Source organism: Neophocaena asiaeorientalis, unplaced genomic scaffold, assembly GCF_003031525.2.
Source record: "Neophocaena asiaeorientalis asiaeorientalis breed wild unplaced genomic scaffold, Neophocaena_asiaeorientalis_V1.1 scaffold40, whole genome shotgun sequence".
NCBI classification, from domain to species: domain Eukaryota; kingdom Metazoa; phylum Chordata; class Mammalia; order Artiodactyla; family Phocoenidae; genus Neophocaena; species Neophocaena asiaeorientalis.
Window position 1 is genome coordinate 12231403 of NW_020185335.1, and position 15454 is coordinate 12246856.

A 15454-nucleotide genomic window follows, 5' to 3' on the forward strand; every position below is an offset into this window, starting at 1 on the left:
ATGTCCTCCACCTGCCTCTTGTTTGTAGAAAAACTTTAGCCTCCGAGGCCTTCCCCGAGTTCCAAAGAATAAATTTAATCAGAGAAATGAGAAAATGCAGAAGCTAAAAAAAGTAGTCAAGCAAGACAAAATAATAAGAGTTCAGCCATTAAACAAAGCCAAGGACCTTTAGTTCCTCCTCAAGAGCTATAGATAATATTCCGCACCATGTCCTTTGAGCTGTTTTGCAGGTACGGAAACCCCACAGGTGGAAGAAGTTAACTGGATGCTGCCTAGTTACCTCACCACCAGCCAATCAGAAGAATGCCCACAAGGGACTTCCCTGGTGGTCCAGCAGCTAGGACTCTGCGCTTCAACTACAGGGGGCCCGGGTTCGATCCCTGACTGGGGAACCAAGATCCCACAAGTCGCACGGTACAGCCAAAAAAAAAAAAACAAAAAAAGAATAAAAGAAAAATGTCCAAGAGCCGATAACGCGCCCCACAGACTCCCTCCCTCACCCTGTGTTTAAAAACCTTTCCTGAAAGTCATCGGGAAGTTGGGACCTTTTGAGCACCAGCTGCCTGGACTCTTTGCTTGGCGCCTGCAATAAATCCTGCCCTTTCCTTCACTACAACCCGGTGTCAGTAAATTGGCTTTACTGCACACAGGCAAATGGACCCGAGTTTGGTTCGCTAACACACGTTAACACGGGCTTAAACACCCAGAAGCCCAGTCATAAGACAGGAAATGAGACCCAGCAGGAGTCAGGGTGAGATGCGCCCACGTTTATTGAACACCTGCTATGTACCAGGTGTCCTTCTGGGCACCCTGATCCCCAGAGCAGCCTGTGAGCTGAGTGATGTGATTCCTGCCAGACAGATGAGGAAAGCGGGACTCAGAGGACATGGGACTTGCACACGGCAGAGCCTCCGAGCATCCAGCCTCAGCCCCCTTATCCTGACTGGGGAGTTCTCGTCCTAGCGATGGAGCCCCTTCCCCTGTCCCCTGAGGTCCTCCACGGGGTCCTCCTCGGCAGACTTGTCCTCACTGGCTGCTTCTTTTCTCTGGCTCCGTATGGTGCTCTGGGTGCTCTAAGTAAAAGAAATACATAACAACAACAAAATCATCATCACCATCACAGCAATAATAATAATGACAGTGACAAGCATTGTTTCCTGAATGTTTCGGGTAGATGTGTTCGCCTAATACCACAGCCCTTTGAGGGGGTTACTATCATTGGCCCCACTTTGCAGGTGAGGGATCCAAGGCACAGAGAGGTTAAGGAACTTTCCCAGGGTCACACAGCTTGGGAGCAGTGGGTTTGGACCCAGGCAGTCTGGCTGGGGACCATACTTCCTCCGCTGCCTTTCAAGAGAATTATTCAGAAAGCATGAGATGCCCCTCACCACACTGTGGTTCCCTGAGTCTGCTTCAGGCAGGTCCAGGTCAGATTCAGGGCCTCCCTCCCACTCCCCAAGCAGCACTCCCTTCTCAGACCCGAGTTCTCAGCCAGCCTCTGGTCTCTGGTCTCTTCACCTTGTCACAGGTGTTACGCCCCGCCCCCCAGTGCTCACTTGGACGAGAAACCACGGGACAGCCGGGGACAGGGTGGTGTCCGTGAGCAGCTGAGCGTCATAACGCCTATAAACTCCACGAATCTTGGCTCTAAAATCCTGCCAGGAGGGTTGGATCCGGTCAGGAAACAAAGAAAGGGGTGCCAGCCGGAAAGAAAGACGTGGGACGAGAAGCCGGTGCACAGGTAACTGCAGGGACCCCCACCTACACCAGGTCCGCCTAGGAGTCTCCTGTTTCTTATTCCATATGATCTACTGCAGAGCGGTAAGTGGGCATTGTCATCCCATTTTACAGGTGGGAAAACTGAGGCCCAGAGGCAAGGTAACATGTCCATAGTCATGCAGGGAGATTAGAGAACACACTGCCCCCCGACCAAAATAGAGTTGAGTGAACGTACCAGAGCCCAGCCAACCTTCACTGACCCTCCTACGATGGTTTTAAAGCTCATCCACAAATTCTTTGACACTTGTCCCATCAGGAGCTGGACTATAATCCTCCTCGCCTTGAATATGGCCTTAGCGACGCACTAAGGAACAGAACGTGGCAGACAGGAGGCTCAGTTTCTTCGGCGCTTAGGTCACGGAAGGTGACACAGCGTAATTCTCTGATGCTCACTCTTGGACCAGCTGCCATGGTGTGAGGAAGTCCACGCCCCATGGAGAGGCCGTGGGCAGTCATTCAGGCTGCAGACCCCACTGCAGACCCAGACGGGATGGGCCTCACTGGGGTACAGCTCATGCAGTCGCCCAGGGCCCCCAGCTCAGAAGGACTCTGCCATCTTGGAATTCTTAATAATTATTGAACAAAGGGCCCACGTCTTCATTTTGCCCTGAACTCTGCGAATCACGTGGCCCATCCTGGACCCAGATGACAGCCATCATCTACCACACACGGGCGAGGAAGCCTTGGAAACAGCTCCGGCCCCGGCTACGGATTGGCTGAAAGACCGGAGTGAGGACAGCCCAGCTGAACCCACCAACCCTCGAGCCACAGAAGATAATCCCGGTAAACAACCGCTGCTTTACACCACGAGGTGTGACGCAGCACATTAGAGATAACTCAGATGGCTTTTTCTAGATCCTAATCACATCAGGTGTGGGTAATAAGCACTTTGTCTCCCTCCGGAGTTCAGCAGGCCTCAGCCCGGAGATGCTGGTTGTTGTTGATTCATTTGTTTTTAAGCACCCAGGTGATGGTCATGAACGTGGATGGTCCAGAGAGAAGGTATTGGGGAAATTCCCCACCTCTGGTTCGGTGCCCGGGGGCAGATATTTAAAACAGTTCATTACAATGAGCCTTCAAAGTTCAAGGAACTGCAGAATGTTGCCAACAAAAACTGCTTCTATCAAGACAAAACCAACAACTCAGCCATAAAAAAGGACAAACTAATGCCATTTGCAGCAACATGGATGCAACTAGAGAGTATCATACTAAGTGAGGTAAGTCAAGACAGAGAAAGACAAATACCATATATCACTTATATGTGGAATCTAAAATACGGCACAAATGAACCTATCTACAAAACAGAGACTCACGGACAGAGACATCAGACTTGTGGTTGCCAAGGGGGAGGGTGGGAGGGAGAGGGATGGACTGGGAGTTTGGGATTAGCAGATGCAAACTATTACATATAGAATGGATAAACAACAAGGTCCTACTGTAGAGCACAGGGGACTATATTGGATCTCCTGGGATAAACCATAATGGAAAAGAATATTTTAAAAAAGAATGTCGTATGTGTAAAACTGAGGCACTTTGCTGTACAGAAGAGATTAGCACAGCATTGTAAATCAACTAGGCTTCAATAAAAAAAGAAAAAGACAAAAACAACCTCCAATTCAGCCCCACCCCCCAAATCGGAGCTGAGATGTCCGTGACCCACCTCCAGCTCTCTCTCCAGATCTCTCTCCAGGTCGTAGCTCTCCAGGGTCTGGAAGGCACTGGAATATACCTCCACCGCTTTGGCATGGAAGACCATCTCAATGGTCACAAAGTCCGAAAAAGTTTTCTATGGGGAGAGACGCCCAGGTCACATAAGTAACACTGTCAGAAGGAATGTCCTGGGGTCATCTCGACATGGACCAATTGGGGGTGTGTGTGTGTGGGCGGGGGCTTAGTTGTCTTTGCGGGGCAGGTCCTAGGTGTGGAATTTCAATATATTATTTCTAATTAATTTATTTTTGTTGAACAGATAATGCATTCCCATAGTTCAAAAGCTGCCTTGCACAGAGATTGTTCCAGAAATGTGTGAGGCCTTGTGGACTTTCTGAGGGGCATCCTTTTCTCAGCTCTGTCAACCTGGGCTCCTCCACTCAGCTTGCGCTTCTCTCATTCTGAGGTCAGGTTGATGGCTACAGACTTTCAGCCTCTGTCACCCACGGGCTAGAAGTGGGTCTTATGGGAGCGGGAGGGGATGCTACTGGCCCAGAAGGCCCACAACCCGATAAGCCAGCTTGTCAAAACATTATTAGTGATGGAAACGTTGGCTTCTCTTGATCAGATGGTTCAGCTTGGCTTAGTAAGCGCTCACAGAGCTCCTACTGCATGTCCGGCTCCAGCGGGGGCTTCTACTGTGTGCTGGGCCCAGCACAAGCTCCTACTGTGTGCCAGACCTGAGGGGAAACTCCTGCTTTGTGTCAAGTCCAGCACAGGCTCCTACTGTGTGTCAGTCCCCTCCTACGTGCTGGGCCCAGCACAAGCTCCCACTGTGTGCTGGGCCCAGCACAAGCTCCTACAACGTGGCAGGCCCCAGCAGGAAACAGGCTTGCTGTTGGGGGAGGAGCCTGCAGTTTGGAAACACACCTCTTCCCATCACGTGGGAAGCACCTGGAAGAGGCGGGCCAGAGGAAGCCGCTAGGCCTCCTGGGAGAAGGAATGGGCGAACGGGGGCCAAAGACTGTGCTGGAAATCTCTGGCTCCTGCCTCCTCCCGTCCTGCCCCCGGGAGGCCGTGCTGGTGACAACAGGCCGCGTCCTGCCCTTTGCCGGCCTGTGGCCCCGAGGAAATGACGTATCCTCTCAAGCCTCAGTTTATTCGTCTGCATAGGAAGGACAGGAGTGGTCCCAGTTCACAAAGCCCTACGAGAGATTCAGTGAGCGCCGCGGCTCTCGGCCTGCGGGCCCCTCAACACCAGCCTCACCTGGGAGCTCGTCAGAGATGCACGTTCTTCGGCCCACCCGGGCCCACCGGATGGGACGCCAGGGTGGGCCCACCGTGTGCGTTTTAAGGAGACCGCCAGGGCATTTCTGACGCACGCTCAGGTGAGTGAACCGCTGCTTGAAAGCATGGCTTACATTCTTTTTAGAGGAGCCAGACAGTTATTTTGTAGATATTTCATTAGAATCGTGACCTAAAACTGATATAGTGGTAATGATTATTTCAAGTTTGGGCTTTTATCTCTTTTAACATTTGGAGGTTTGGATAAGCATGTCTTACAAATGAATTCCCCCAATTTTAAAATGCATTTAAAATGTTAAAATGCATGCTTCTGTTGGCCGCCGACAGTGCAGAACCTTGTGTGCTCTCGCTGGCCTCGAAAACAGGTGCTTGATAATGGTCTGCTGGTGCTTTTAGGTTCTGCCTGCAACATGCATGCTTGAGCAGTAATTACCACTGTTTCAACTCGGTTCGTTCGTTCATTCTTTCATTCATTTTCCCAATATTTACTGAGTACCCACCGAGTGCCAGGCCCTAGACCTGGTGCCCAGGACCCAGGAGGGGACGTGGCAGGCAGGGGGTCTGCTCTGTGGCTTGGACGAGCAGTATAGGAGGTGGTGTGGAGCAGTGAGATCTCCCCTGCTGTACACCATCACGGGGTCTGCGTGAACTCTCTCTCCCAAGAGTGTCAGCTCTGTGAGGACAGGGCCTTGCTTTGCTTTCTATGGTGTCCTCAGCCTCAGGCATAGCGCCTGGCACATAGTAGGTGTGTATTCAACATCTGTGAGATTCACGAGTGAATTAAAGATACAATGAATCCACCCCCTGGGATAACTGCCCCCAGAGGGAGCGGAGCAGAGAGTGTTAACAGTTGGTTGGACCAGGTCTGGGGGTCCAGGTGAGTTTCTCTGAAGGACAGCGGGTGTGAACTTGATGCAGAGTAAGGGCAGAGCCCTCCTGGTAGAGGACACAGCCTGTGCAAAGGCCCTGAGGTATAAAAGGTCTTGGTGCACCCTCGGAGCTTGGAGTGGTGTGTCCAAGAGAAGGCTGGAGGGCGGGGCTGGGGCTTTGAAGCCTTGGGGAGGATTTCAGCCTTTCTCCTTGGAATGAGGGAAGCACAGGAGGGTGTTAAACCGGAGAGTGACAAATCAGAGCTGCCTTTTGTGAGATCCTTGGGGCTGCAGTTTGGAAAATGGACTAAAGTGGCAGGGGGGCAAGAGTGGGTGCGGGGGTCTCTGTGACCATCTTGCCCTTAAAGACCCCGCCTCCCTGAGGCCTCTTGTAAGAGCTGGGGCTCTGGGCCTGGGGCTCTGCGTGTGTCGGGGTGGAGAGAGGAAGGATTTGTGCCCCTGGGGCTGTGCGGAGGAAAGGAGGAGGGTCTTGTGGATCCTGTGCGGAAAGGCAGGGGCTGGGGGGACAGACTCTGCCCAGTTCTCCTGGCAGGCGGGGAGCTTGGCCAGGTGCTGAGAGCGCACGGCTGCCACTGCTGGCTTCCGGGCAGGACAGCTGAGCAGGACAGCTGCCCGAGCAGCCGGCCTCTACCCGCCACAGCCAGGAGGAAGCCAGGATGAACTGTCCTGGGAGTCAGGGCCCTGAGAGCCGAGCAGGCACAAGCTCACACACACACTCTGTCACAGGGAACACACTTGCACTCACACCTACACAGGTGCACACCCACTAGAGCTCACCCACAGCGCAGCCCAGAGTACTTCCGACCGGGGACCGACCACCCCCCACCTGGAGGTCCTTCAGCTTCTGTTCCTGGAAGGCATCCACCGTCTCCTGCAGCTGGTGGGAGGTGCGGCTGGCATCCACCAAGGTCCTCGGCACGCCGGTCTCCGCCTGGCCCCAGAGATACAAAGTGTCATGGGGGCTCCATTCTGGATCATTCTCTGTCCCTTCACCCCACCCTTGGGCCAGCTGTCCTGCGTCGTGGGAGTCTCTTGCCAATTTGGTTGTGGAAGGAATGGCCGAGTGGGACCACAGCGAAAGGGGCAGCTGCTGCTTGGACAGACCCTCTTGTTAGCTGTGTGACCTCAGGCAAGTCACTGAACCCCTCTGAGGCTCAGTGTGCTTGCCTGCAAACAGGGGACGGCTGTAAGGCCTGCTTTGCAGGATTGTTGCAAGCATGAGAGTGGGCTCAGCTGAACTACTGCTATGACAGGTACTCCACGTTCACTGATAATTAATTCCCGCATGTGGAACGATTTTAGGTAATTAACTTACTGGTTGCCTTGTTTGGCATCTATATGGCCTGACTCCACAGCAGGCCTGGCACGTGACGAAGCTGGATTTCAAAGCCTGACGCCTGCAGAGCTGAGTCGGGGGTTGCCCCTTAGCTCTCTGTGTGACCTTGGGCAAGTCACTTTTCTCAGTTTCCCCACCTAGAAGTACCCACCTCCTGTGAGCAGTAAGTAGGTAACCCTGACAAGGAAGCAGGTTGTGGAGGGGAGTGTCTCTGACTCGCTGAGTAGCATCGCTGATGGGACGGAAGCCAGGTCTCCTGAGCCCCAGCTGATGGCTGGCTGTCCCAGAGCCTCTGACTCTCCTGTCCTAAGCCCAGAGCCCTGCACACACCCACCCAGGTAAAGCTCACCTCAGTGTTTTGTGAGGCCGTTCGTTACCTGCGTGCGAGCCTGCCTTCCCCAGACAGACTTGTGACGCTCGCCTGGGGCTGAAACAGGTGGCGTTAGGGATTCAGGTCAGCCAGCAGCCCCCATGGAGGGGGCACGGTGATGCACGGCCCCGGCCTCAGCGCCCCCAGCCCCTGCCTCGGGAAGGATACGATGGTCTGCCTCTCTGAAGGGGACTTCTGCCTGAGTCTCTCCAGCTTTTCCAGTTGTTTGAGCTCCTCGTTCTGGACGTGTTTGAATTTCTTGATCTCAGCCTATGGAAGGAGGAGGGTGCTTTCCTGCGGCCCCAGCCCCCCACGTGGCCCACGCCGCAGTGCCGTGCTCACCTGGGTCTGCTTCATCTGCACCCCGTAGAGCTTCAGGGGCTTGACCACCTTGGTCTCCAGCCTCTCGACCTGGGGGCACGCGGACATAACACAGTCAGAGCGGGTGGAGCCAGGCAGATGCTGGGGGGCTGCACGGCCACTGGCCTGCATTTACAGAGCGCCGTCTGCATGTCCGGAGCTGCACGGTGGGCCCTCCTCCCACCATGGGGTTGTGAGCACGGACGACACGTTGCATCTCGCTGAGCCCTGTTTCCTGGCCTGTACAATCAGTATAAGGAGTATACCCGCCCCCGGTTTTTTAGCAACTGGATGGGACCCAGTGCTATTTCATTTCTCCAGACTGCCTTAGATCTCACCAGGGATGCCGACAGAGCCACCTGGAACACGGACTAGCGGGGAATTCAGAGCTGACTGCGCTGTGCAGCATCCAGGGACATGGCAGGGTCAGCGAGGGGGACACCTCACGCCCCTGAGTCGGTGCCTGTGTGCCAAGCCTAAAACTAGACACAAGGATAAACAATACCAGTACTGGTAACAATGGCCACACTTAAAGCTAGTGTGGGTTAAGCGCTTACCCTGTGGGTGTCACAGTAGAACAGGTGTAGGAGTCCCCCCAAGGGCTTCTTAAAACCCTGATCCCCAGGCACCACCCCAGAGCTTCTGACTCAGCAGGTCCAGGGTGCAGCCCAAGAATCTGCATTTTTCTAACAGGTTCCCAGGTGAGGCTGGTGCCTGGAGGATGGGGTCCCCTGAGAGTCTGGTTTCCCCAATGGGCCAGGGGAGCTGGAGTCACCACCCAGCCCCTTCCTCCTCCATTATGGCTTATGGCTCTTGTATACGCAAACCTAAAGAGGAAATAATTTTCCCAAGTGCTGAAAGGGAAAGGGACTTATCCCTTCCCTTTCCGTGCAGTATTCCTTTGAGAAAACATGCAGTTGTAAATCCTTTCTCTGTCCCTTTGAGATGGATATAAAGCCTTTAGAAGCTGAAGAAGCCTCTGGCTGGTTTTACAACCAGGAAAGCCCAGTCATCTCTGAACTGTAGACCTGGGGAGGACAGTGTCTCCAGGGAGTTTGCCTGGTGCCCGGCTCCCAGCTGTACCTACCTGCTTGTCAGAGAGAGATGAGGTTTTAGTTTTCTTTGGATAAAGATGATTAGCCAGCCCAGGTGGCCACCCAATCGCCAGGTGGAATTAGGAAGTCCTGTGTGACAAAGGGTGATGTCCCCTTCCCTGTCCTCAGGGGGCGTGAGGTTTCTCTGTCTTTGCCATCACTTATTCAATAGAAAAGCTGTTTCATTCTTTTCTACCATCGCAGAGAGGATTTTTCTGGGCTGGCTGGAGTTTTGTTTTATTTTATTTTTATTACTGTTTTTTTTTTTTTATCCCAAACTCTTAACCCTTCGTCTCCAATGCTCCCTCCCCCTTGGCAACCACAAGTCTGTTCTCTATGTCTGTGAGTCTGTTTCTGTTTCGTAATTCATTTGTGTCATATTTTAGATTCCACATGGAAGTGATGTCATATGGTATTTGTCTTTATCTGTCTGACTTACTTCACTTAGTATGATAATCTCTAGGTCCGTCCGTGTTGCTGCAAATGGCATTATTTCCTTCTTTTTTATGGCTGAGTAATATTCCACTGTGTATACGCCCCACGGGGATTTTGATTTTTAATTCTTTCCCTAACTCCCTGCAGCCTCCTTGCCCTCCACAAGCCTCCAGGCTCTCAGTCCTGTAAACTGCGGTGTGACCCTGGGGAGGGAGTGATGTGAGCGTCCTCACTCTAGGGACACCTTTGGAGGAGATGTGTCTGCTGACTGTGGACCCTGCCGGCCGGCTCCAACTCTCAGATCCCCCCGGGAAATGGGTCCGCTGGGGCCACTCGCTCCCCTCGGCCTGCCGGTAGTCCTGCACTTTGGCCAGGTCCTCGGCGAAGTTCCTCAGGACGGCCCGCATCTCCGGGTTCTCCGTGTTGGTGAAGTCGATGAGCTGCTTGACCAGTTGGTCAGCCTTTTCACGCAGCTGGGCTGTCTTGCGGGTGTAGGCGTCCAGCAGCGAGTAGAACTGGCCGAAGCACTTCTCAGCGTTGGTCACTGTGTCCTCCGTCACCCACACCTGCTGTCCCTGGGGAGGTGGGGGTCAGAGGAGCCGTTCTGGGCACGGACGCCCAGCCAGGCCACGACAGCGAAACAGGGGTCACCCACCCACCGCCCTCCTCCTAGGTGGCAAACCCAGGCCAGGCGTCCGGTCCCCAGGATAATGCCCAAAGTCCCCGGGTCAGGCCGTCAAGGCAGATGCGGGAGACCAGTGGGGTCACAGGGCTGGTCAGTGGCCGGGCAGGAGTGCAAACATGGGCTTGGCTCCTAACCTGGCCTTTCCCACCCTGGGGCCCTTACAGGGGTTTTATCTTCCCAGCAAAGTTGGTCTGTATTCCAAGCATGCCGAGCCGCAACGACCTCTTCTCTCTGAAATCCCCAGATTCTATCTTTTCCCCAAGCTGTTGAAATTCTCTCCCTTCTCTACATCGTAAATCTTTATTAAGAAACTTTTTTGGGCGGTGGGGGGACCAGTTTTAGGTTTACAGAAGAACTGAGTGGAAAATACACAGGGTTCCTACATACCCCCTCCCCGGCGCTCAGGGTTTCCCTGTAATCAACAGCTTCCCTTTAGTGCCCGACCTCTGTTACAAAAGGTGAACCAACAGGGACACATTCTTAGTAACTAAAGTCCCTCGTTTACATGAAGGTTCCCTCTTGGTGTCCTACATTCCGTGGATTTTGACAAGTGCCATCGTCAGTACCCTGCCTCCACCTTCACAGTGTCACAGAGAACTCTCACTGCCCTAGAGACCCCGTGCTCCGCCCGTGGGTCCCTCCTCCCTCCCCCAGCCCTGAACCTTTAGTTTGTCCTCCTGGCATGCCGTTTATCACCATGTATCACTTCCTGTTGTGCTTGGTTTCTGTCACCCTCTGCGTCTTTCTGGGTCGGGCTTGGGGGGAGCTTGCTGACTCATGGTTATGTGCCGCTAGCCTGGGGCCTCTGCCCATCGCAGGTGCTCCATGAAAAAATACGGAGTGAGTGAAGGACCTGCTGGATTTCATCTTCCAGACAGTAAAGGGGGCACAGTAAAGGGGGCACAGCCTCAGATAGTCGCCTCCCTCTCGCACCACTGCACCCTCTCCTTGCCCCTCGTCCCACCCAGGTGGTCACTGCCCCATCCTCTCTCTGTATAACCAAAGCCCCCAACCTGTGTATCCCTCTAATCACATCTCTAAAGCTGGAAGCTGAGAGGAGGGCCCTTTGTCCTCCTAACAAACCCTAACTGCCGCAGCCCTTTACAGTTTGCAGTGTGCATCGTGTGTATTACCCTGCAAACAAGGTAAACGGAGACCAGAGAGGTGAAGCATCTTGCTCCAGGTCACACAGCCGGCCGCAGTCCCTGTCCCTCCACGTGGGGTCCTTGGACCCCCTCAATCAGAATTGCCTGGGACACAAGTTAAGCCTGCAGAACCCCAGCCCACTCTCCGCCAGACTCCCTGTGAGCGAGGTCCAGGGGGCTGCATTTTTAAAGAAGCCCATCAGGTGGTCCAGGGGCACCCTCGAGTTTGTGAGCCCCAGAGGAGCCAGGCGTGGAAACAACTGGGTAAGGGGCAAGTTGAGAAAGCAGTGATAGATTCAGGCTGCAGGCAGTGGGGTCGGGGACGATTTCACAGAGGCGGTGATGCCTGATGGGGTTTTGAGGTACGAAGAGGGGTTTTCCAGGTAGAGATGAGTGAGGGAAGTTGGGGTGGCCCCTGTGAATTTAGCTATCTCAGGGCTGTGGGCAAAAATGCTGGAGAAGCAGACAGAGGCCAGATTCTGGAAGCCTCCATGGTCTCTAGACCTGCAGGTGGCTGTGGTGTGGGCGGGAGAGCATCCTTACCACCGCCCCCGCCCCCCAGCAGTCCAGGCGGCCCCATCTGTCTTGGTGCGTCTGGCCCCGAAAACCCGGCCGCCCCCTCCCTCCCAACCCAGGCCAGCGTGGGGCTGCTCGCCTGGAGAGAACGATGTTCACTGTGGCTGGAGACAGCAGCTGTCCTGGTCCTGGGGAATACGGACAGGGCCCCAGGGGTCCCACAGGCCTGGGAGAAGCCACACGGGGCTGGGTGCAGCTGCGTGGTCCTGGCTCAAGGGACGCTGCCACCTGGTTACCAGGCGATGTGGCCACCCGAAGTCACCCTGGGAGGAGCCTCCGCTGGTCACTAAGGCAACCTCTCCCCGGGCCACCCTCCCCTAGCGGATTAGGAGGCCTCAGCCAGCCTTGTGCTGGCCCAGGTGGGGTCGCCGAGAGGCTCCCACTCTCCCGGTGAAGATGGAGGTTCTTGTGGACCTGGCAGCGCTGGGGTTCCCCAGGAGGTGCGGGGACCGGACTTAGGGCTGCTGGCCCTGCGCCCAGCTGTGCTCATGGGTCATATTGCTGGGGCTCCTCCTCCGAGAAGGCCACGCAGCCTTACCCAGGCTCCTAGGAGACTTGGCTACTCAGGAGGGGTTTGCGAAAAAGCACCGTGAATTGCTGCTCGTCGCTGAATCGAGGGGACAGGGCACCAGCCCACAGGGACATCTTAAACGTGTTAATCATCATTTTACTGGCCTTTCCCCCCTTATTATAAACACTATCTGCTCGTTGCTAGAAAAGCAAGAAAACAAAGATAACACAAAAAGAAGAAAATAGAACAGCACGTACAAAATTGTGCTGACTGAAGTACGGTACATTTTGCTAATCGTGAGATGTGTGCAATTAGGTGCATCTATGTTTTACCTAAAGAAAAGAAATCTGAGACTAACAGCCACGGCAGTAAGAGACTGGGCGGGAAGAGGGGAAGGTAGAAAACAGAATGTCAGTAACTTGCCACGGAGGACCCGCCGCACAGGCCTGTTCACTTTGTATATGTCTGAAGGTCTTTATAACGCAGAGCGTGTTTGGGTTTTTTTTTGAGTGTATATGAAAGCGAGGACTTTATTATTTATTTTTATTGAAATACAGTTGATTTACAACGTTGTATTCGTCTCTGGTGTACAGCACGGTGATATACACACACAAACACACAGACACTCTTTTTCAGATTCTTTTCCAGTATAATTTATTACAAGATATTGACTGTAGTTCCCCGTGCTGTACAGTAGGTCCTTGTTAGTTATCTCTTTTATAGATAGGAATGGGGTCTGTTAATCCCATACTCCTTATTTATCCCTCCCCTCCTTTCCCCTTTGGTAACCATAAGTTTGTTTTCTACGCCTGTGGGTCTGTTTCTGTTTTGTAAATAAGTTCCTTTGTATCATTTTTTTTAACTCTGTGGGATGCGGGATCCTCCCGGACCGGGACACGAACTTGTGTCCCCGGCATCGACAGGCGGACTCTCAACCACCACGCCACCAGGGAAGCCCCTTTGTATCATTTTTTTAGATTCCCCGTGTAAGTGATATCATATGGTAGTTGTCTTTTCTCTGTTTGACTTACTTCACTTAGTTTGATAATCTCTACGTCCATCCATGTTGCTGCAAAGGGCATTATTTCATTTTTTTAATGGCTGGGTAGTATTCCATTCTGTAAGTGTGTATATATGTATATATACACCACATCTTTATCCATTCCTCTGTGGATGGACACTTAGGTTGCTTCCGTGTCGTGGCTATTGTGAATAGCGCTGCTGTGAACACAGGGGTGCGTGTATCTTTTCAGATTATAGTTTTCTCTGGACATATGCCCAGGAGTGGGATTGCTGGATCCTACGGTAGGTCTATTTTCAGTTTTTTAAGGAACCGCCATACTAGTAGTTCTTCATAGTGGCTGCACCAACTTACATTCTCACCAGCAGTGTAGGAGGGTTCCCTTTTCTCCACACCCTGAAAGCGAGGACTTTAGAGTCAGCTAAATACAGGTTCAAATCCCAGCCCTGCTGTGTGACCTTAGGCAAATCACCTGACCTCTCTGGGCAGCAGTCTTCTCCCCGGTAAAATGGGACCGTGGCCTCTTTCCTTGCCTTGTTGTTAGGAGAAATAAGTCCCTGGTGCATCAGTAAAGAGACGGCAGGGCAGCCCCCAGGGCAATTCCTGGCCTGTCTGCCCACGGTGGTGCCAGCTCTGGGGTGGCTGGTCCTGTGCTGGTTACCTGCCCCCTCCCCCCACATCTCTGCGTGGTCCCTTTATCACTCCATACGTCCCTTTGCACAAGCTCAGTGCTCCCCGTGGGCCCGGAGCAATGCATACACATAACTCAGCTTCTTCCTGTCTGGGGCATGTCACCTCCCCTGACTTCCCACACGGTGGCCCTGACGGGTGCCCCGAGGCTCTGCCAGTCACTGTGCAGGTCTTCCCTGGATGAGGCCGCGGAAGGGGCTCCTGTGTCCCTGCTCTGTGCGGAGCGGCCGTCCTGGCACCGGTCAGATCCCTTGCACGCTCTCAGCTCCGTCTCTCTCGGGGGCTGCACCACACTGAATAGCGTCCCCCCAAAGGCACGTCCACCCAGGACCTCAGAATGTGACCTTATTTGGAAATAGGGTCTTTGCAGATGTCATTAGCTGAGCAGAGATATCCTGGAGCAGGACAGGCTCTGGTCCAACGACTGGGGACTTGTAAAAAGAGGAAGCAGACACACGGAAGATGGCCACGTGACAGCAGGGGCGGAGACCGGAGGGATGTGGCTATGAGCTACGCCTGGCGTCCCTCGCTTCCTGCACATTTGGTGAAAAGCTTCAGTTCCATCCCTGGGCCTCGTTCTATCCCTTACGTATGATTTCTCTCACTCCCTCCTTCCCTCTGTCTCTTTCCAACTTCATTAACGTTTCATGCAGGTAATTCTCATCCCAACAGCAACAATAATAATACCTGCGGGGCAGCTCTGGGCCTGTCCTGCTCCAAGCCCCACACTCATTCACTCATACACTCAGAAAACAGAATTGGCTTTTTCTTACCAAATGTGGGGTTTTTAAAAAGTTGGAGTTGGGAATCAGCAGGCCAACGTTAATTGGAGACGTGACATTTCACTTTAAAATGCAGCCTTTTCAGTTAGCGGACTGCGATGGTCAGTTTTCTGTGTCATCTCAGCCGGGCCATAGTGAGCCATCGTTTCATCCAACACGAACGCGTGGGTTGCTGGGAAGGCACTGGGGGATGCGGTCGGCCTTGCAGTCAGTTGGCTTGAAGTAAAGGACCTGACCCTCAGTGACATGGAGGGGTGGGAGGGGCGCGGGGCTTCACCCCTTCACCACTGGGAGATCCTAGGAGCAAAAGTGAGGTTTCCAGGAGCTTCAGCTCCTGCCTGAGTTTCCAGCCCGCGCTTTGGATTTCGGACTTGCCAGCCCCACATCACGTGAGCCAGTTCCTTAAAATAAATCTCCTCATATATTCAGTTGGTTCTGTTTCCCTGGAGCACCCACCCACCTCTTGTAGGACTAGGAGAGGCCGCAAAGCCATTTCAGGTTTCTGGGGCTCCGGAAGTGTGAGTTCAGTGTTATAGGCAACGACCACCAGAGGGCAGCAGAGACCCCCAATGGGGAATTACCACGTGGAGGGCAGAGTGGGAGGTGACCCCAGGAAACGCACCAGAGGAAGCCCATGCCTTCAGGCAAGGTGAGAAAAGGAGCAGCTGATGGAGAGAAAGGGCAGTGGGTCATTCATGAACTTAAAGAACTTTAAAGAACGGAGACCACTTTCTAGTAGGACCGCACGGAGACATCTTGTGGCCAGAGAGAGAAAAGCCAAGAGACTGGGGAGAGGGGGGTGCAGGGGCTGGGTGGGGAGAGAGC

At 53.6% G+C, this 15454-nt stretch overlaps 1 protein-coding gene across 1 annotated transcript; it reads right to left on the reverse strand.

Annotated features, from left to right (window-relative positions):
- Positions 1-392: 392 nt before the first annotated feature.
- CIBAR2 (CBY1 interacting BAR domain containing 2) lies at positions 393-12270 on the reverse strand. The gene is made up of 9 exons (XM_024735726.1): positions 12189-12270; positions 11698-11753; positions 9553-9788; positions 7673-7733; positions 7499-7600; positions 6451-6555; positions 3440-3565; positions 1557-1655; positions 393-1073 (listed from the first exon to the last, which is right to left on the reverse strand). Exons 1-9 carry the CDS (start codon positions 12268-12270, stop codon positions 960-962), a joined length of 981 nt encoding a protein of 326 aa, XP_024591494.1. The 3' UTR covers positions 393-959.
- Positions 12271-15454: the final 3184 nt, after the last annotated feature.

Bases quoted from the DNA above. Each gene is read 5' to 3' on its own strand.
- CIBAR2 (XM_024735726.1), bottom strand. From the start codon at position 12,270: ATGTCCCTGTGGGCTGGTGCCCTGTCCCCTCGATTCAGCGACGAGCAG. The intron at 6,556-7,498 runs GTATCCTTCCCG...CTCTGGGGCCAG, and splicing joins CTTCAGAGAGGCAGACCATC to GCGGAGACCGGCGTGCCGAG. The intron at 1,656-3,439 runs GTGGGTCACGGA...CCCTCCTGGCAG, and splicing joins ATCTGGAGAGAGAGCTGGAG to GATTTTAGAGCCAAGATTCG.